Source organism: Vigna umbellata, chromosome 5 (genome assembly GCF_029865625.1).
Source record: "Vigna umbellata cultivar VRB3 chromosome 5, Vumbellata_1.0, whole genome shotgun sequence".
NCBI classification, from domain to species: Eukaryota; Viridiplantae; Streptophyta; class Magnoliopsida; order Fabales; family Fabaceae; genus Vigna; species Vigna umbellata.
The window spans coordinates 31730093-31751607 of record NC_142169.1 but is presented as its reverse complement, the minus strand read 5'-3'; the positions used below and the strand labels follow the sequence as shown (position 1 = coordinate 31751607).

The 21515-nt window shown below is 35.3% G+C and overlaps 3 protein-coding genes and 1 pseudogene across 4 annotated transcripts; 2 read left to right on the top strand and 2 right to left on the bottom strand.

The window, feature by feature from the left end:
* The first annotated feature begins 2208 nt into the window (after positions 1-2208).
* LOC124836606 (myb-like transcription factor family protein) lies at positions 2209-9333 on the top strand. Its single transcript, XM_088115103.1, has 17 exons — positions 2209-2456; positions 2537-2623; positions 2725-2790; positions 3121-3180; positions 3271-3327; positions 4895-5024; positions 5140-5207; positions 5284-5376; positions 5473-5520; positions 6300-6461; positions 6690-6800; positions 7712-7807; positions 7946-8017; positions 8124-8184; positions 8282-8316; positions 8427-8494; positions 8725-9333. Exons 1-16 carry the CDS (start codon positions 2346-2348, stop codon positions 8484-8486), a joined length of 1317 nt encoding a protein of 438 aa, XP_087971229.1. The 5' UTR covers positions 2209-2345; the 3' UTR covers positions 8487-8494; positions 8725-9333.
* A 1005-nt stretch (positions 9334-10338) lies between these two features.
* NFU1 (NFU domain protein 1) lies at positions 10339-11529 on the bottom strand. Its single transcript, XM_047311802.2, has 2 exons — positions 11040-11529; positions 10339-10714 (listed from the first exon to the last, which is right to left on the bottom strand). The coding sequence occupies exons 1-2, from the start codon at positions 11502-11504 to the stop codon at positions 10526-10528; spliced, it is 654 nt and encodes a 217-aa protein (XP_047167758.2). The 5' UTR covers positions 11505-11529; the 3' UTR covers positions 10339-10525.
* A 337-nt stretch (positions 11530-11866) lies between these two features.
* Positions 11867-15498, top strand: LOC148198138 (stachyose synthase-like; annotated as a pseudogene). Its single transcript, XR_015786567.1, has 4 exons — positions 11867-13963; positions 14070-14247; positions 14355-14720; positions 14791-15498. The product of XR_015786567.1 is annotated as a stachyose synthase-like (transcript).
* A 375-nt stretch (positions 15499-15873) lies between these two features.
* On the bottom strand, positions 15874-20233 carry LOC124838985 (RNA helicase family protein). Its single transcript, XM_088116698.1, has 7 exons — positions 19854-20233; positions 19451-19653; positions 17790-18874; positions 17263-17388; positions 16928-17166; positions 16693-16811; positions 15874-16379 (listed from the first exon to the last, which is right to left on the bottom strand). The coding sequence occupies exons 1-7, from the start codon at positions 20127-20129 to the stop codon at positions 16253-16255; spliced, it is 2175 nt and encodes a 724-aa protein (XP_087972824.1). The 5' UTR covers positions 20130-20233; the 3' UTR covers positions 15874-16252.
* Positions 20234-21515: the final 1282 nt, after the last annotated feature.

Genomic DNA, 21515 nt, shown 5'->3' with positions numbered 1-21515 from the left:
TTGAAAGTTCCATTGAGTAAACAATTATTTCTAAAAGGACAAAATGTCAATGTTGTGAAGTGAATTATGTTAAGTTTTATGCTATGATAAAAAGATGATGAGAAACCACATGTTCGATCTTATGAAGTATTACCATATTATAGAGATACTATAAAAACTCTAATTTATGATCACATGTAAGAAAATACAACAACTTGAAAAGAGCCTTTACAATGACTATGAAATATATACAATGACTATTTTCTTTTCATGTTTTATGAAAAACAAATTTATTGGTATTCCTGAATTAATTATTATACAATTATATAATATAATATTAAAATGGCAATTCATATGTAAATTATATATTTTTTTAATATAAATATTTTTTTAATGTTTTTCATCCATTAATATTTACATTTAAATTAATATAAAAAATAACAAAATGCAACACAAGTCAATAAACCTCTAAAAAACACAACTTTTATAAGAATTGTATTTCATCATGATGTTAGTATTTTTTTTTTATAATTAAATTTTATCTGAGTATTCCTTTCATGTATACGTATATCAATTAGTTCAAATAAAATATATATAAGATGGACATTTTATAAATAAAAAAACAAGTTAAATACTTATATTTAACTTGAAGAATAAATAATTTACTTGAAACTACATTAACATCTAAATTATTAAAGTAAAATTATACTTTCTTATGTATTATGATATTTTATATATTATAATATTTTTGGTGCATATATATATATATATATATATATATATATATATATTCTGACATTTTTCTTAGCATTGAATTAGTTTATTAAAATAACTTCTTTAAAAATATAAAGAAAAAACACATGGGATGATGCAATAAACTAGGATCAACATTTGTGCTGGAACAAATGAAAAAAAAAAGTTTTGGGATAAAAAATTTAGTTGAGTTTAATTCATATTTGAATTGATTAAAACAACTTTTTTATAATATGGATTTTGTTTTATTTTACACAACAAAAACAAAGAAGAAGCAGTAGTGGCAATAGGATACATTTTTAAGGGAGTAAGTTTGATAGATTAACATTTAATTGTACGTGCTATTTTTTTAATTTAATCTAATTGGTCTACCCATGAATGTCAATATTTTTTTTATCAAATTAAATATTTTAAACAAACTTAGACAAATCAATATTAATTTCTTATTTATTATTTTTTTTTCACTTAAATAAACTATTGAATATTGTTTTTATTTAAATGAATCCTAATTTGCTTATACATTGACACAGGTGTAAATTATATATATATCACTCCAGGTGGTCGTCCTCCTACTCCAAGCTGGGCGGTCGGGTACCTGCCAAAGGCACTCGGACGCTCAAGCGGTCTGTGATGCATGAATATATTGCATCGTAAAGAATCTGTTCAGAACTCATACCTGGAACCTTTATTTATACTGATTGTAATGGGCTTTTACCTTTCGTGGGCCTGATAACGGCCCAATTATATCTTAATCTTTGTTAAGGGCTTTAATGAGTCATTAGCGTTTAACCGTGTAGTCGACCAAGCGCGGGTCGGTTGAGAAGGATGGTCGGCCAGGGATGTCAACCTGGGTGGGTGGCCATCTGGCTCTGCTGTCCGGTCATACTGAATGCTCGATCCTGATTGCCCACCTGGATGGACGTTCGGTTTATGAAAGGCCGACCTTGGAGGGCCACTCAGTCCATGTGTAGCCGGATAGCATATATATATATATATATATATATATATATATATATATATATATATATATATATATATATATATATATATATAACCGATTTGAATCACCAAATCTAATAAAGCTAACTTATGACTTGTGATGTAAATTTGTAAGTTTACACCTGACATTAGCATAATGTATAAATATTTTTTTTCTTATAGGTATATCTACTTAAAGAAGATGAAATTGCAAATTTAATATTCTTACGATTAACAAATAATATCACTGTATCATTCATAAAAGGAAACAACTGATCATAATCAAGAAATAAAAAAATAAAAAATAATTAAATGTGGAGTTCAATAATATTTTATTTTCTCAGAATTTTTGATGAATAGATAAAACCTTTTTATTTTATATAATTTCATGAAATAAGTATGACTATATATAATATTAATGAAATTGGTACTTTTTATTGGAGAATAGAAAAACCTCGTTATGACAAGGAAACCAATACGACGTCGCTGCGATGTCATTCTAAAATTGTAATATGACACTGAAGAAAGTGAGAGGGAAAACTGAAACAGGAAGAACAATCCTGTTTAATTCCCCAAATTCCAAACGTGATCCTGAAACCCTAACTAGTCCCTAACTGTGTGTATAATTGTGAATTATGGATGCCAAAGATATCCTGGGATTGCCAAAAAACTCATTCCCCTCTCTTGAGAAGAAGTCTCGACCTCCCAAAGAGTCTCAACGAAAACCTGATGGCATTTCGCGCGAGGTACCTATTTCAACAATAAGAGTGTATTCAAGATTTTGTGTATGTTCACTGCATTCAATTGAATTGAATTTTTTTTGTAGGTGTATGCGCTTACAGGTGGATTGGCCCCTCTCATGCCTTCTATTGAAGCTTCTCAATTGAAGAAAAGGCCTCCTCCTGTCGAAAAGGTTGCTTCTTCGTTTTTTTCTTTTAGTTTTGTTTTGACAATGCTCAATCAGTTTAGTGATTTAGTTTATTGAGTATTTTCAACTTTTCCATGTTTCTTCAGATCACTTGGCAGTGGCTTCCTTTCACCAGCTCTGCTCGTAAAGATAATCTTCAACTTTACCACTGGGTCAGAAATAGTCTCAGTATAATTTTTTATATATATATATATATTCTGTGGGTTAAAATATTAAATTACCTATAGTTGTTACCATTTAAAGTTTTAGTCACTCAATGACACACATACATTGAATCTTTTTGGTGGTATCATACTGTTACCAAAATTCTTTTTTGTCGTGGTAATAAACTGCTACAAAAAATTGTCTAGCAACTAGACTTCCAGTTATCTTGTATAGAGATTAACACATAAAATCGAGACAAGTACAAGGGTTAAACAAGAAACTTAACCCTATTCTTGATTATGAGCATACGAGTAATTGCAATTTGTCTAATAAATCAGGTTCGAGTTGTCAATGGTGTTCCTCCCACGGGGGACTATTCTTTTGCCAAGTATAATAAGGTAAATGCTTTGCGTTGCTTTGTTTTTGAATTTGGTTTTGGTCAATACTTATCTTTATGATTGAATGTTAGTTTACATGCTTTGGTACAGGCCGTTGATGTGATCAAATACACAGATGAGGAGTATGACAAGTTTTTGACAAATCCTGTGGGTAACATGTTTAAATGTATATTTTTACGTAAATTTATGAATGATTTGCTATAATGTTTACCCCACATGTATTTTATTCAGTGTATCAAGTTGTGATTGTGGGGTCTCCATTTAAATTAATTTGTGTTAACACTATGGTAATTAGTATCACACAAGACGTGCTACAATACTACCACTTTGAAATGATTTAGAAGTCTGGTTATGCAAATTGTTTTATGGGTCGGATGGGTGCTACATTGTACCTTGGTGATGCACTTTGTATCCCAATTCAACTACCTTGGTTAACATCGCTAAGTGTTACATTGCTTTTTACTTATGTTGGTATTTGTAAATCACAGTATGGGAAGTTCTTTTCCCTAAAAGAGAAGGATATCATGTTATTTCTGTGTGGTTTCTTCAGTCATTAGTTCAACAAAATTTTGTCTGAAATATTGATGGATTGGTAGACAACTTTTGATGGTGAGATAAGCAAACATCCCTAGGACCTGGAGGATTTATGGTTGGAGAAACATAAAAAAAAAAAACAGCAATAAAATACATTTAGTCTGGTTTGTTATGTTTTCTGTTTTGCTTTGTGGGACCACCGATAGTGGGTGGTAGGGGAGGAGTGAGATGCATCTATTCATGGATTTCTTTCTGTTATTACTATGGGATTCTAGCTTGGGCAAGGATGGGTTTTCTAGTGGGCCACTTACGCTGTTTGGGGAGGTCATTGTTCTCTTATTTCTCTCTATTCACTTATGCAACTACACCTCTCTGTTCCCTGGTTTCCATTTCACATCCTTGAGTCTCAAGTTTAGTGTGAAGTTGGATTACTGTTTTTTTTTCTTTCTATGAAACAACATTAAGATTCTATTAATTTGATCATCAGAATTTAGAACCATACTTAACAGTACTTAATTTGGTTTTGGCAATTGAGTCTTGGGCAAATTCTTATTTACTGTTGCTGAGGGTGTCTCTTGTGAGACCTTTTGGTTTGATGTGACAAAATTTGTTTGACCCTTTGTCTTACCTGAGCTTATCTGTACATTAATGTAAGAGGATTTGAAGATTTATTCCCTTCCACATCGATAGGATAACTAATTTTGTTTGTATGGAGTTGGTGGTTTTGGTAGAATGATATAGTAAAATGTTGGATACTCTTTAAAGCCTTTGAATCGGATAATGCAAGTAAGAATGGGGTCAGAATTTGAATTATTCTTATCCTTAGGTTTTGTCGATCAAAAGAATCTGTCTTTTGAATTGGATAGCGAACCTTGTGGATTGGTATTTGAGTTCATACGTTTTTTTTCCTTACACTGTGTATAACGATGGTTAGCCTATTTGTGATCAATTTGGAAGGATCTGTATCTGTGAGCCTAGTTTAAGTTCACATATGCTTTGTTTGTACACACTAAGTTGTGCTTTTCATCCGTAACACTGCTTACCCTTAACTGCAACTATGCCGTGTCCTTTTCATAATTGAAACTCAAAACGTGTAATATTCTATCCTAATTGTTTTTTAGATCAATATTTATTATGTCTTAAGTGCATTGCTCTATTCGATTGTACTTTACATATGTAGATGTGGACCAAAGAGGAGACTGATCAACTATTTGACCTATGTGAGAGATTTGATCTCCGATTTGTTGTAATAGCTGATAGGTTTCCATCATCTCGGACTGTCGAGGAATTAAAGGATAGATATTATAGTGGTATGTATTTGTTCAACCAATTATTATATGCTGCATGTTTCTTTTTATCATACTTCATTTTTATTTTATGGTAATATGTTTGACATGACCTTTTATCTCATGCCCTGTGATGTAGTTTCGCGGGCTATATTGGTTGCTAGAGCTCCATCTTCTGGTGATGTTGCAGCACATCCTCTTGTTAAGGTACTGCTTAAAAACATGAATCTGCTTTGGGACATTGCACCTGATCATAGTGATAACTTGTCCTTCCCCATTGTAGGAACTGTATAATGTTTCACAAGAAATGGAGCGAAAGCGAGCACTGTCCATGGTCCTCTCTCAAACAAGGCAACAAGAACGCAGAGATGAAGAGGTTTTGAACTGTTGTTTAGATCATAGTCATTAGTTTCTGCAATGTGTACCTTCAAAGAAAATAAGGTATAATACCTACTTCTGTTCTTTTATGCAGGTTCTTGTTGAAGCAAAAAGAATAGCTGAATCTCGCATTCCACCCAAGGTAATTTTTTTTTAAAGAATGCTTTTCTATAATGCCATTAATTACTTGTGGAGGGGGGAATTGTTATCAAGAATCAATTTCAAATGTTCTAATTCTGATTTCTTGATTGCTTGTGATACGACCTTCGACTATTATGGAATGTTCTTATTTATTTTAGTTTCATACAAAATTTTCCTGCTGTTTATCATTTCATTTGCACTAGGAGGTAACTAGAGCTGTGTACTCATAACCTCATCAGTTTTCAATTTTACTGACAGTAATATACTTGTTGAAAGGCTGTCCTTGAATTGCTTGTTCACAGTTCACATTACCAATTTGGGGCAGCAATATTCATGGAATTTATAAAACGTTTTCACTTTAAGATGCACAAGCACCTGTTTGTGTATGTCATTATGAATCAATCTAGTTACTAGCTCCAGCAGAGAGTATCAGTTGTGCACCAAGCGCCCCCTCTGGCTGTGACCCAATTCATTTATAAGGACTTTCTTTTTTGTGCCTGAGCTAACTATTTATGTAGGTTATATGGATTTTTTTTTGTTGCTATTAATGAAATGGGACTAAAAACACAATTACCAACATTGCCCTATATTGAACCATGTACTGAAGGATGCCTTTGTGGATACAAGCTGTCCGCACTGTCACCACGTCTTCCTCAAATGTGTGTAGGATAGACTTCACTCTTTGTTTACTCATGGAATACTCTAGAAATAGACTTACCTGAGGCCATGTTTGGAGCTTTGTGTGTATTCAGATGACATGTGTTTTATCTTTTGTTGTAGGTTGCTGAAGAGTCTCACTTGGCTGCTTCTAATGCTGGTGCAGAAGCTACAGAAAGAGCTGTCCCTGGTGAAACTGTATCTCCATCGAATGTGCAACTTCCATCAATGGTTGTGCCTCCTACATTATCAGATAACGCATCTACTCTAGCTTCTCTTCGCATGGTAAGTTATATAGAAGGATCCCAGTGATGGAGCCTGTGCCTTCTCTTTATTGACACTTCTGTTCTAAACACCTCCCATTTCTCAAAGCTCATTCTCTCCATGTTCACCAGGAATGTTAACTTAGATTCAATATTTAAAAACTTTGATCTTGCACTGATCACACTATTTCAAATGACTATTTTTAATCCTAATACATTAAACATAGTCTAATAACGAGAAATGTTTCAGCTTCGTGTATATTTGAGAACATATGCACTTGAGCAAATGGTGCAAGCTGCAAACTCATCTGCTGGACTTCGGACTATCAAACGGGTTGAGCAAACCTTGCAAGACCTTGGGGTTTGTCTTCATTCACTTGAACTTTTAATATAGTTAAGATATTTCATATGTTTGTCCTGGGTATTCATATGGTATTCACTAATATGTAATTGTAACAATATATAAAGGAAATGTTAATGAGCGAGACACCTGTTAAGGATTAAAAAATGAACATTATTTAATGAAAAATACTCGCTTTTAAGTTTCCTTTGTATTAATTGTTGTACTTTCTGTTAGATACTTTCCACTTGTTTATTACTTAACAAGTACCTTTTGAGCACCGATTAGTACTTCCTTTGTTTTTCTATAGGAACCTATCAAAATTGTTTAACTTAGTTGAATATTTAACTTGTTAGAACCGGTTAACATATGCATTGTATTACCTATGTGTAGGTTGATCATTACTTTTCATATATATCTTTGATGTAAGGGTTCCTATAAATGAATGAATTAGCTGAGAAATTAAATAATCTCTCTGAAACACTCTTTTCATATTTTCTCTCCCAAGGGAACCTTTTAGTATGCTAAAGGCCCCTTCCAAACTGTTTTTACTGAACTAACTTTTTTTCAAAAATTGCCCTTAATTACTAGACAATTTTTTCCAGTCAATAAATAATAAATGCAGCAAATTAATTTCTTGGACTCATCACGAAAGGGTAAATCATGAGTCAGAGTTGCCTCTTTCATTCCCTTTACCTCTTTATAGGATGCAAATAGTCATTATTTAAGTGGAAATACATTAGTTAATTGGGTAGAAAGAGATTAAGAGAATGCGATCCCAATAATTTAAGAGTAATTCTGGAAAAATAATACACATTGTTGACAAATTTAATGACTAACTAAAATAAATTTCTTAATACTGTGAAGTGATGCGTGCACAGGGCACACACACATGTGCACTTCCTTTTTAAATAGTTCTACTATGATTGCAGGTCAATTTGAAACCAAGAGTTCCAACAAAAGCTGTTTGTGCGGAGCACCTTGAATTAAGAAAAGAAATACTAACTTGGCTTAATCTCCAGAAACAGGTATTCTTGCTACCGTGGTTTTGGGGATTACACTAGTTAGAATGTGAAATGTCCATATGCTTGTATGCCTTTCTTAGCTTTATATTTCTAAAGGAGTTGCAAAATCATATTGGCTTGCTTTCTGCCAATTTGTTTCAGGTTCAATATAAAGAGGCCGAAGGTTCCTCTTTTCGTGATGGGTCATATGGTGAAACACCTGGCACACCTAAGGTTAGAAATTTGGCTTTTAGTTTTCTATTTTCCCCTCTATTGCTTTCGTTGTACATCCCATTTTGTTTCCCTAACCATGAGTCTGTGATTTGGAAACTACTGACAGCATTTACATCGTGCTGGGGATCAGGATCGAACATTCATTCCAGATGCAATGAATTTTGGAGGTAATAGATATTGTCTGCACCTGCTTTACCTAATTTCCTGTAATTGATGAGATTTTTGTTTATTTATTATTAACCGTGCTTATAACTATGGCTTCAGTGGAACGGGTTAGCAAAAAGGACCAAAAGCGTAAGGTACACTACAGAGTTTGTCTAAATATTTTCTTCACTGCTTGATTCCCGCTTACCTGTGGACTATTTTCATAGCGCACCATTGTTGATCTTGAAAATAAAAATTTTTGCAGGCACCTGGAGCTCCATCGGCTCATAAAAGACCTAGAAAACTAAAGGCCACAGATCTCTAGTTCCTCTGGTGAGAGCTTATATTTTTCAGAGATGATTCACACTGCTAGTTTGATATCGTTCTTTTATAATTAAGTATTCATCTTAACCATTGGTGTGCTTTTATAATAATATATTTTTGCTTCTTCAGCATCCTTACGGTACTTGTTTCTTCAATTTTCTCTTCTATAGTTAACTAGCACAACAAAGCTTGTTGATGCATTGTATTTACTGAAAAAGGTTTTGCATGTTATTTGCCAGGTGGAAACCGAGAAAAAGGGTGTTTCAATTCCAAGAATATTTTTAATCAAAATTATGAATGTGGAAACTGGCTTTTGGACTCAACACCTGGAAATTCTGATTGTGGTATATTTAGTCCAACTGCAGTTCTGTTTACTTCGGTCTGCAATTTTAGACTAATGCCACTCTTGCTCTTCAATGTAAAGAGAAAATTGAGATCCCTGGGATGAATGAGATCTCCCATCTTTAGCATGTCCTGAGAAGCTGGACTTTATTTCTCACGCTGATAATGCTTTGTAGGGATACCAGGTACAAAAATGGCTTCTTATTTGGATATGCATGTATATAAGTTTAGAAACGGGAATTCCGGATGTTTTTGAAGGCTTATGAATGCTGAAATAGGGAGCAATTGGAAAGACTGCATTGCTTCATGTATGTTTCTAATCGTTTGCACCCTTGCACACCCACTGAGAATAATGTTGTGATATTTCAAGCTATATGAAAATAATTTAATTCAAATTTGCTGTTGTCTTCGAAAATTCATGGAATATGACAGGAACTTAGAGGACAAGAGTAGCCAATTGATGAACTTTTCTCCTTCCCTTGTTTGGGATTATTTTCTTTGTTCTATATGCTTGACTCCTTTTCTCCGCAGACAACTCTTTAATCGAAGCTGCCAAAATATGAAAAGAAACACAAAATGAGAACAAAAGTGAATTAAGACGAGCAATAATTAAATTTAGTGGATGACAATACACTAACAATTAAATAAGTGATTGCTTCGTAATTGAGGGGTATTATTCTGTTAAGCAAAACACTTTATTCCGTAGGTAGTTGTTGCAAGCCTGTTTGGTGGGTTATAAACTTAAACACTATAATAGTGTTTCGTTTGCTTGCATCATTGAGTTTGGTTTGATTTGGATCCCATGTGTAGGCATGAGCCGTATTCTTACGCATGGTAATCATTGCTTCAAATTTACCACTTCCAAAAGAAACAGCGTTAAAAATAATCGCTTTCTGAATGCAAGTTAATTTTTTTGAGTGCGCACACACGAGGAAATTAGTAAAATCACTATGCTAGAATGTCCGGAAGTAAGATAAGGAAAGGGGAGACAATTGTACTTTTAATGAATGTTTATTTATTTATTGTTTTTAAAAAATAAAAATTCATGGGATCATACTAATATGAGCAACAATTATTGGGAACATAATTAACATCAAAATTTGAATTGATTTTTTGAAGAGTGAGCACTGTGCGTCTCAAGTACGGGAGTGAGAAAGATTAGATATATGAAAAAAAGTGCTTGTCATGTTTTACTGATTCAATATATTTTGAGTTAAAACCGAACCGTTTTTTTTCTTCTGTAATTTTGTGAGATTTTAGAAAAATACCAAGAATAAAAGCTCAATCAATCTAAAAATTATTTGACCCAATTTAGTTCTTAAAGGACAAAAATCACTGAAGAAGTTCTGAAGATTATAAACATGGAAATCTGCAGTCTTTCAATTATTTTATTACATGATTTATCTCTAAAAACTAATCGTATATCAATTTAGCCGTATTGATACAAAAGTAAAAACTAATAACAACTCAATTAAAATCTAGCATTCCAAAGAAAAGAAGAGACAATAACATGCATAAGAAGTGTAGTACATTTACCATAGAGGAAGTTTCCAATCCAAACTTAAGACAGAAACAATGAAAAGAACTGCTATATTCCCCCACTACTGGTAACTCTACATTTTTTGAGGATGATGGTTTTCAAGTGAAGGACATATTAAGGCATAGTTGCAGAGAAAGTGATGATGATGTTGGTGGTAGCTAGGAAGAGAAGGTAACATTGAGAATGTCTGGAAACCTCTCCTTGATGGCTGCTTTGATTCCGGATCCAATGGAGTCTGGTCCAACATACTTAACCTTGCACTCCTCACCTTCAACGGATAACACTTCCACGCTGCCTCCGTAATTCTTTATGGCCGGTCTCAATACATCAAGATGACTATTCACAGCCTATTCCAACGCAATGCAAATCACAAAGGCAACAACCTTCAAACTCATTTCATCTTAATTTCATACCTTAATTACATTTTTTATCTTCATTATCGCAATTTTGTATTTCAGTTCAAACCAAGTTCAATTATGCCAATTGATAAGTAAGTACTCTAAGACTACCACATGTTTGAATAAATTCTGATAATCACTACGCTAAAAATAATTCACGTATAATCTTATAAGCTAATTCGTCTTTTGAAAATCAGATTTTGAGGTTACCCATATAGTAGTCTTAATTTTCTATTCTATTTTCGTTTCATTGGTGTAAATAAATAAAACGGACCTCAACCGTTATCTCCTTGGGTTGGTTATCGTAGACTTGGCGAATGTCCTTAACGGCATCTCCGAATTTTTCCTTAAGAACGCGCTCGATCCCCATCGTCATGGTTGTGGTGGAGCTGGGGCAGCTCTCGCAAGCTCCTTGAAGACGGAGAGATACGACGCCGTCTTCGACGGAGACCACGTCGACGTTGCCACCGTCTGCGATGAGGTAAGGGCGAACATCTTCGAGAACAAGGTCGACGTTGGATGTGGTAAGCTCGAATTTCTTTGCGGAGTATAATCCGGGAGAGGACTGATTATTGTTCTGATTGGGGGAAGATGATAATCGGATTCGAAGGCTCCTTCCTCTGTTTTGGATTGGAGGGTTGAAAGTGGAAACTAAAAATTTTAGCTGAAGGCCATGGATTTGATGATTGAAGGTTGTTCTTGAAGGAATTGGGGTCAGAGTTGGAGCTGCCATGGCCATAAATGCAGGATGAGAAATAATCACAGCAAAGATAGAAGTGCCTCCCTATTAGCCCAACTCAGTTTGAGTTTGGGTTTTGGTCTTTCGTGCTAACCCGCCTTCTCAGCTTCTTCTTGCACCTCCATATTTTCTTCTTACACCTCTATACACTTTAAACTTTCAATTATACTCTCTTTTCATTTTACATTCCGAAATCCACTATCGAAAGACGTTTCAGCGTGCAAAAAATGCATAGTATGAAATATAAAATAAAATATACATTTCAAATTGTACATTTTAAAATGAAAAAGAAAATAGCATTTTTTATTACACAATTTAGAATATCTTTTTGAAAAAGAAAAAGATAGAGAATTGAGGAGAGGTCAATGGAGGAAGAAGAAGATAACTGGCATATAAAAGAAGGCTAGTTAATTTAACGAATACAAGTTAATTAATTACGTAGGTAAAAATACAAGTGTTGTTACTAGTGTCAGGCTACAAAGATAAAATAGTAAAAAGAGTATAAACTTTTATATTAAAAGAAAGAAAAAAATAAAAAGTAAATTAATTACATACATGTAAAATATTTAGGTGTGTAAAATAATCTTTACTTTCAACTAATCAAAAGGTTGCTTACTGTACTCTATATAACAATACGAGACACTCTCCATTCACCAACTTGCCACAGTTACTCTCATGCTCTTCGTATCTTCTTCATCTAAAAGCTTAAAGTCTCTTTTTCTACTTTTCATAACCTTCCACTCTTCCATTTTTTCCCTGTCCTACCATAAATATAACCGATAAAATGAATGAATGTCTGTAATCTCCCAACCATCGCTTATAATTTCACTTTTTCATTCCTTTCATAGTGGAAACAGTCACCAAATTGGTATACATATCCCACTAGTTAGCTAGCTTTCTTCTCTAATTCTCAAAGTAAGGTTTCTTGTCTTTGTCTTTATAGTTTTGAATCCTTTTGTCCTCTGTTCTTCTTTGTTCTTGTTGTTCGTTGTTCATTCTCCATGGCTCCTCCGAACGATCCAGTGAATGCCACGTTAGGACTGGAGCCATCGGAAAAGGTTCTCGACTTATCTGACGGGAAACTCACCGTGAAAGGTGTGGTATTACTCTCTCACGTGCCCGAGAATGTCACTTTTAGTTCCTTCTGCTCAATCTGTGAATTTCGTGATGCCCCATCTTCCATCCTTCAACGTGTCATTGCCGCGTCACACAAAGGTGGCTTCCTCGGATTCTCCCATGTTTCACCCTCCGACAGATTGATAAACTCCTTGGGAAGCTTCAGAGGAAGAAACTTAGCATCTTCAGGTTCAAAACATGGTGGTCGACCCAGTGGGTCGGAAATTCCGGTTCAGACTTACAAATTGAAACCCAGAGGGTCCTCATAGAAGTCCCCGAAACAGAATCCTATGTCGTAATCATTCCCATAATAGAAAAAAGCTTCAGGTCGGCGCTTCACCCTGGCTCTGATGATCATGTTAAGATTTGCGCTGCGCGGAGAGTGGTTCTACTCAAGTGAGAGAGCATCGCGTTTCGGTGCAATTGCATATGTCCACGTGGCTGAACACCCTTACAACCTGATGAGAGAGGCCTACAGTGCTCTCAGGGTTGACTCGTTTAGGTTGTTGGAGGAGAAAACGGTGCCAAGAATTGTTGACAAATTCGGGTGGTGCACTTGGGATGCGTTTTACTTAACCGTGAACCCCGTTGGTGTTTGGCATGGGCTTAAGGATTTCAGTGAGGGTGGCGTGGCTCTGAGGTTTGTTATCATCGATGACGGTTGGCAAAGTTTGAATTTTGATGATGAGGACCCCAACGAGGATGCTAAGAATCTTGTTCTTGGTGGGGAACAAATGACTGCGAGGCTTCATAGGTTTGCAGAAGGTGACAAGTTTAGAAAATACCAAAAGGGTCTTCTATTGGGTCCTAATGCTCCTTCTTTCAACCCGGAGACGATAAAGGAGTTGATTTCGAAGGGGATTGAAGCTGAGCATTTGGGGAAGCAAGCTGCAGCTATTTCAGCTGGGGGTTCGGATTTGGCCGAGATAGAGTTGGTGATTGTGAAGGTGAGAGAGGAAATTGATGATCTCTTTGGGGGAAAGGGAAAGGAGAGCAACGAAAGTGGAGGGTGTTGTTGCAAAGCAGCGGAGTGTGGTGGGATGAAGGACTTCACAACGGATTTGAGGACTGAATTCAAAGGTTTGGATGATATTTATGTGTGGCATGCGCTCTGTGGCGGATGGGGTGGTGTGAGGCCAGGAACTACACATCTTGATTCGAAAATAATACCATGCAAACTCTCTCCTGGTCTTGTTGGGACCATGAAGAATCTTGCAGTGGATAAAATAGTGGAAGGTTCCATAGGGCTTGTTCATCCTCATCAAGCTAATGACCTCTACGATTCCATGCACTCTTATCTTGCCCAAGCCGGTGTTACTGGAGTCAAAATTGACGTCATTCACGTGAGCTTTATTTTACTTTATTTTTCCTATTTTTAGTCTGTTTTAACTTTGACTCTTTAGCATGACTCTTTAATCAATTACTCATTAACTTTGACTGTACATGCAGAGTCTTGAATACGTATGCGAGGAATATGGAGGCAGAGTGGAGATTGTCAAGGCTTATTACGATGGGTTGACAAACTCCATTATCAAGAATTTCAATGGAAGTGGAATCATCGCTAGTATGCAACAGTGCAACGATTTCTTCTTCCTTGGAACCAAACAAATTCCCTTTGGAAGAGTTGGTAAGCATTATTCTATGTACTTTTGATGAATTTTATTGCTATATTCATAAGATATGCAAGCAAAATGAAATTAAACGAATTTTAAGAAGAAAAAAAATTGACTACAGGGGATGACTTTTGGTTCCAAGATCCGAATGGGGACCCAATGTGAGTGTTCTGGTTACAGGGGGCGCACATGATTCACTGTTCCTACAACAGCTTGTTGATGGGACAGATAATTCAACCCGATTGGGACATGTTTCAATCGGATCATGAGTGTGCAAAATTTCATGCTGGTTCAAGGGCTATTTGTGGTGGTGCTGTCTGTGAGTGATAGTGTTGGCTCTCATGATTTTGATCTCATTAAGAAGCTTGTCTTCCCTGATGATACCGTGCCCAAATGCATATATTTTCCCCTTCCAACAAGAGACTGCCTTTTCAGGAGCCCTCTCTTTGACCAAAAAACCGTTCTCAAAATTTGGAACTTCAATAAGGTATTTGTCTCATTGTCCATTTTTTACACACAATAAGGTATTTCTAACAACAATTTTGTTGATGTAATAGTATGGAGGAGTTATTGGTGCTTTCAACTGTCAAGGGGCTGGTTGGGACCCAAAGGGGAAGAAATTTAAGGGTTTCCCAGAGTGTTACAAAGCAATATCATGCACTGTTCATGTAACTGAGGTTGAATGGGATCAAAGGAAAGAAGCAGAACATATGGGTAAGGCAGAGGAGTATGTTGTGTACCTCAATCAGGCTGAGGTACTGCATTTGATGACCCCCGTGTCTGAACCACTGCAATTAACTATTCAACCATCCACTTTTGAACTTTATAACTTTGTCCCAGTTGAAAAGCTAGGTAGTAGCAACATAAAATTTGCACCCATTGGGCTAACAAACATGTTCAACAGTGGAGGCACAATTCAAGAATTGGAGTATATTGAGAAGGATGTTAAAGTTAAGGTTAAGGGTGGTGGGAGATTCCTTGCTTACTCAACTCAATCTCCAAAGAAGTTCCAACTGAATGGTTCTGATGCTGCTTTCCAGTGGCTGCCTGATTGTAAACTGACTCTCAACCTTGCTTGGATTGAAGAGAATGACGGGGTTTCTGATTTGGCAATTTTTTTCTAGGTTTAATTTTGTGTTTCTTATGTTCATAGGCTTCAATGTTGTATATCATAAAGTGGTTACCCTTAAAATGTTGTTGTAAAGAGTGAACAAGTTTGTTTTAATGTAATAATAGTTCTGTTGTTCGTATTACAAACTTGAATTAATGTAATATGTATATGCGATATATACTAATGCTTTTTTGAAGATTCGTAACATTTTGCATCGAAGATTAATAATTGACGTATTTTAGGTATGCAAATCTTGACAACATAGACTAATGTAAGTTTAAAATATATATACGTTTAAACCTCAACCTACGTTTTAATTTACTTTTTATACCTTAACATATGTTTTGACAATATGATAGATTTTCCTTAAACCTCTCAATACGGATGTTTTAGTCCATGTCACTTAAAGTATCAATGATGTATCACAATGGAGCTTAATGAAATTAAGAATCTTGTGTAGTTGCTTACAAGAATCCATTGTATATGCTGTAACACAGAGTAGCGAGAGGAGTAACAATACAAGTAGTAATAAAAGAATAGCCAAAAAAATAAATTAAAGTGATAATAAACACTCCCGGCTTAGTATAAATGAATTCCGGCATCCAGACATTTATGATGGGTATCTATCCTTTAACGAGAATAAAATCCAAACAAATTTTGACTTAAGGTACAACAGAAGATGAACGGTGATTAAAAAAGGTTCCCTATTACTCTGGCAATGGTACATAAACTTATAGCTCATTTTTAACTACACTACTGACAATCAGTATTCCTTTCAGATTTAATAATAAAAGGTAGTAAAAATGGCAAAAGTGCTACGAGGAATCATGATCTAAGTCTCAGTGACAGAAGAGGATATATCCAATCCAAATCCAAAAGCAAAAAAATAGTGTGGATGACTACGACTTTTATCTGCGACTCCGGGTTTCCTCCTTCTCCTTTTCTCGCTTCTTGTAAAGTTTCTCTAGAACACGCTTTGCCTCACATTGGGGGAAATTAGACAAATCATAGTAATGTGGTGCTACATCAACCAACCTGTGTAAATGAGATTTGCATGTCAGGACAAGGAAAAAGACTTGACAACCCAAAATCATATTAAGAAAAACATTATACTATACAAATCCAACTCCCTCCCCTCTAAATTCTGATGATGTACTTCAGTCACAAATCGCATCTGACTGAATACTGTATTTAAATGTTTCCATCGTGCAGTTTCCATTTCAATTGAAGACGAGTTCCCATTTTCATCAGAATTTTACTTAACAACACTAAACATAACAAGCATTGAAGAGTTTGCATCTATGATGGCACAAGGATCAACAATCCATAAACAAAGAAAGAATCTTACCATTCCCCTCGTATGTCTGTAACAGTACGAATAAAATTCCGACTGGTAAGAACATATTCGTTATAAATTACCCATTCAGGCTTGTGGTCCAGGCAATTTGATGGATGCAAATGCACCACCTACGATCAGAACATAAACATTAGAAATCATAAAAGTACAATAATAGAGCTGACAGTCTAGCTCCTATGATGACAAAAACAAAATACAAGACAAAAAGCAGTTCATCTTAAGAAACCTGGTTGTCTTTCACCGTCAAGTAGTGTCCTGTACGCTCCAAGTGAGCTACCTGCATGAAATACCCAGCTAGCATAGCTTTTCTTATGTTGACATAATAGTCGCGACTATTAAAGTCAGTGCTGCATTGCTTCAGATTAAACCGGGCCATGATACGCACTAACTGTTGTCTAACATTATCAGCTGATTTCAATGCCCTATGATTAACAAAGTTATCATAGCACCAAGAGGGATCCTCATCTGAAAAAACATTTACAATTAAGAAAGTTAATATAAAAATCTACAATGCAACCTGTTTTTGAATAAAAATACGAGCTACCAAAAATAACTACTTACTATTTTGCTTGTATGCGTGATAGACATTCAACAGCGTGAGATGATCTCCATCAATGTGCCCAAACCTAGCTTTAGCTTCATCCGCAGCTTTTTGAGCCTCCCTAGGCCGGACAAAGCAATTGGGTACTAAAGAAAGAAATTGATTACCACAGAGGAGGTCCACGGTAGGTCAGCAGATGCATAGAGGCGACACCACACCATTTGCTTCATGAGAATACTGAGAAACTGCAACTAATGCATCAGCACTTACTTAGAATCCTATGGTGCATGCCAACCGGGGGCATGGAACCCAGAGAAGACAGTTGCTGATGACAACCTAATAGGACACACTCATCTGACCACATTCATGTGCAACTAAGCACACGTGTAAGCAGTCAAACATCCCCCAACATATTCACAAGATTATCCTCTTGCACAAGCCCAACAGCAGGGAGTCCATTTCAAAATGGATCCCCGCATAACTACATTTCCTTAACATTATGGGGGATACTGGACAGACTAAAAAGTAATTAAAAAAAGAAGATTACCTGACAGCATGGCAGAAATTGACAGAATCTCATTTGAACAGTTGAATTCAGGACTGACAACAAGCATCTTCGACATCTGTGGATCCAAGGGAAATTCACTCATAATCTCACCCAGCTTAGTTAAGTTACCATCATCATCCAGTGCACCCAAGTAATTCAACACTTCCAATGCACGCATTAATGTCTCAGGAGCAGGCGGGTCCATGAAATCAAAATGCACTAAATCATCTATGCCTAGTTTCTTCAAAGTAAGAACTGTATTGGCAAGATTTGATCTTAAAATTTCTGGATAGGTCTGTGGCTGAAGATCATTATTGAAACTTCTCTCTGTATAAAGTCTAAAGCATTTCCCTGGTTGAGTTCTTCCGGCACGCCCAGACCTCTGATGTGCACTAGCTTTTGATATTGGTGATACTAATAAAGACTCCACACGAACTCGTGGATTATAAACCTTCTGCTTAGCAAAGCCAGGGTCAATGACATAAACAATACCATCAATTGTCAACGAAGTTTCTGCTATGTTTGTTGAGACCACAATCTTCCTTCCAGGAATTCCACCCTCCTTCAATGGAGGTGGCGGTGCCTCAAAAATCTTCTGCTGCATAGCTGGAGGAAGGGTAGAATACAGGGGTACCACTTTCACAGGGCCCACCTGATCTCCCAGATTAGAAATTTCTTTTGTTATTTTGCGGCAAGCATCTTCTATCTCTTCCTCTCCAGTCAGAAAAACAAGTATATCTCCAGGTGGTTCACACATGTGTATTTGTACCACTGTCCTAATGCCAGCCTCCAAGTAATCCCTTTCAGGTTCCTGTGTGTAGAAAATTTCAACAGGATGTAGCCTTCCAGGAACTTTCATGAGAGGGGCACCAAAAAAATAGCCCTGAAACTTTTCAGCTTCAAGAGTAGCACTCATAACCACCAACTTCAAGTCAGGTCTATTTTTAAGCACTTCTTTCAGAAGGCCAAATAACACATCAGTGGCCAAAGTCCTCTCGTGAGCCTCATCAAGAATAATAACCTTGTACCGTTCCAACAGCGGATCTGTCATTGCTTCCCTTAAGAGCATACCATCTGTTAGATACCTGTGAAATCCACTTGTGAGACTGGATGAAACAATGCAGAAAGGAAACGAAAGTATAGACAAGGCATATCAAACTTAGAACTAATAAATATGCCGTAGTATCAACAAGAGCCAATGATTAATCCTTTATATAGTTTTGATTGGAGGAAAGTGAAGGGAGGATGGTTTTAAAGTTTTTATGTTTGGTTAAATTTATCAATATTGGGGGATTTGGAGGGAAGGGTGCGTTATTTAAAACATGACAATTGTACTGAAAAGAGAATCTATTTACATTATCAGCATCAAAATTATAACGTATGAAAGTAAATTCATTTTTAAAATCCCTCCCCACTCCCTTGTGAACCAAACAAAAACAGAGCTATTCTCAACCCCCACCCCCTCCCCACATTAAAATGCTTCCTCTCCCTCCTCTCTATCAAACATAATATCTAATTAAAATCCCTCCCGTCCTCCGAGTCGAACCAAACAGACTCTTAAGGCATGATTATCTTTTAAGAGCCTAATATGTTTTTAAGACACACAGACCAACGGGGACTTGTTAATAATAGAAAACAATATAATAGCAAGCTAAACATACTTCAAAACTGTCCTCGCACTACTGCAGTCTTCAAATCTGATACTGTAACCAACCTCTTCCCCTATGGTTACATCCATCTCTTCAGCCACACGACGCGAAACAGACATCGCAGCCACTCTCCGAGGCTGAGTGCACGCAATCATCATCTTCCTACGTTTGTCTGGTGTCTCTAACTCGACAGCATCCAAAACAAACTGAGGAATCTGCGACCCCAAAACATAAAAAATAAACCTTTCATTAATTAGCGACATGCACACATAGTAAAACCTAGACAACACATTTTTCGTCCTAACATTTGTCTATCAGGATAAAACAAAAAAAAAATGCCCTAATACACGCTACAAGACATTATGATACTACAAATAACCAATCTATAAATATAAATAAGTTGGACAAAACAAACCTGAGTGGTTTTGCCACTACCAGTTTCACCGACAAGAATCAAAGTCTGGTTATCTTTGAGAACTTGTAAGAACTCTTCTTTCTGGTGCCAAACAGGGAGGGTTTTTCTCTTCTCCAAAATATCGAAGTACCTCTGAGAGTAAGGCCTTGCGTTCCAGCGATTGATGAGAGCATTGGCAACGCTGTTATTGGCGCCGCCATTTGATTTCGCCTTCTTCGCTAGAGAATCATCTACCACGTCGAACAAGCTCACCTTCCTCTTTCTCTCCGTACCCATCAAATTCAAAACCCTAATCCCCCGACCCCGATCCGTCCAAACTGGTGCAGGAACGAAGATGCTATTGCTAGGGCTAAAGCTGATGTTTGTAATTATCAATTATAAAACGACCAGACCTAATGCTGATGGCTAGTGAGGAAGATGAAATCTCTGTAATTACAATTCAGCCCACGGTTTTCATTATTTTTTGTCACGGCCCAATATGCGTCTAATTCTCCTTTTTATGGGCCAAACCACTTTTTTGGATCATAAACTTATTCTTTCAACACCCAAGTATTACTAAATGCACCCTATATTACTAATTAGAAAACTAAACTACTGTCACCTCGTACCATTGTCACAGTCCCAACTGTTATATCTTCCCCTATGTTATCATAGTTACATACCGTGCAAGAAATAAATAAATAAATAAATATATTTTTATTTCTTAATTTTCGTTAAAATTTTGAATTACTCTTTCAGTTTAAAAAAATACGTAGATTTAATCTTGTTAACTAAAATTTATTAAATTTATTTGACATTTTATACCTATTTTAAAAATATATGTTTCAAATAAATTTAATAAAAATTGATTAAAAATATTAAATTTACGGTATTTTAAAAATAAGAAATTAAATTAATTCAAAATTTAAAAAAAAAGACTAATCTTAATTTTTATCAGGATTAAAAACCTATTTAACACAAACTAATTCTAAAATAAAATTCGTTTTGGAAAAAAAATTGTCACTTCGAAAAATTTGTTCTCAAAACTGTTATGAAAATCATGTTTAAAAACATAAAAAAAATAATTCTAGAATCAAAGATTTTCAGATCAAATAATCATATGTCAATTTTTATTTATACCAGGGGTTCACTTTTTTTTTTTGTGTACACGTTTTATTTTTAGTAACTTTTTTTAAACTAAAATAATTATCTGTTTAAATGATTATTTTAAAATTTAATTACTTTTTAAATTTGACCAGTTTTTAAAAATTTAACTATTTTTGAAACTAAAATAACTATTTATAATAAAATAGATAAAATGTGTTACTGCAAATAATTATACGAATGTATTTAGAAATTATGGGAGTGGAGGAAGAAAAGTCCCTGAAAGTTTCTGGTCAACAAATAACAGACCAAAAACTGGGATAGTGGTCTTTTTCATTTAAAAAGTATAAACATAATGCAAAATTCAAACAGAACTCTATCTGAAATTAATAAAAAATTATTAAAAAAAAAAAAGCTTCTTCAACCACACTTGTCTATGTAAAGAAAAGTTTCAAGCATGTACATAGATTAGATTGGAAATAAAAACAAATAACTTTTTATTGCCTGTTTTAAGGGAAATTTTTACTTAATATATAAATCCTAAAATTTTATGTTTTTGTTCTTTTCTTCTCTCTCTTT

Bases quoted from the DNA above. Each gene is read 5' to 3' on its own strand.
- LOC124836606 (XM_088115103.1), top strand. From the start codon at position 2,346: ATGGATGCCAAAGATATCCTGGGATTGCCAAAAAACTCATTCCCCTCT. The intron at 8,018-8,123 runs GTTAGAAATTTG...AACTACTGACAG, and splicing joins AAACACCTGGCACACCTAAG to CATTTACATCGTGCTGGGGA. The intron at 8,317-8,426 runs GTACACTACAGA...AAATTTTTGCAG, and splicing joins AAAAGGACCAAAAGCGTAAG to GCACCTGGAGCTCCATCGGC.
- LOC124838985 (XM_088116698.1), bottom strand. From the start codon at position 20,129: ATGGGTACGGAGAGAAAGAGGAAGGTGAGCTTGTTCGACGTGGTAGAT. The intron at 19,654-19,853 runs GTTTGTTTTGTC...TTGGGGTCGCAG, and splicing joins GTAGTGGCAAAACCACTCAG to ATTCCTCAGTTTGTTTTGGA. The intron at 18,875-19,450 runs GTATGTTTAGCT...TGGATTTCACAG, and splicing joins AGTGCGAGGACAGTTTTGAA to GTATCTAACAGATGGTATGC.
- NFU1 (XM_047311802.2), bottom strand. From the start codon at position 11,504: ATGGCCATGGCAGCTCCAACTCTGACCCCAATTCCTTCAAGAACAACC. The intron at 10,715-11,039 runs GTCCGTTTTATT...GCGTTGGAATAG, and splicing joins CCAAGGAGATAACGGTTGAG to GCTGTGAATAGTCATCTTGA.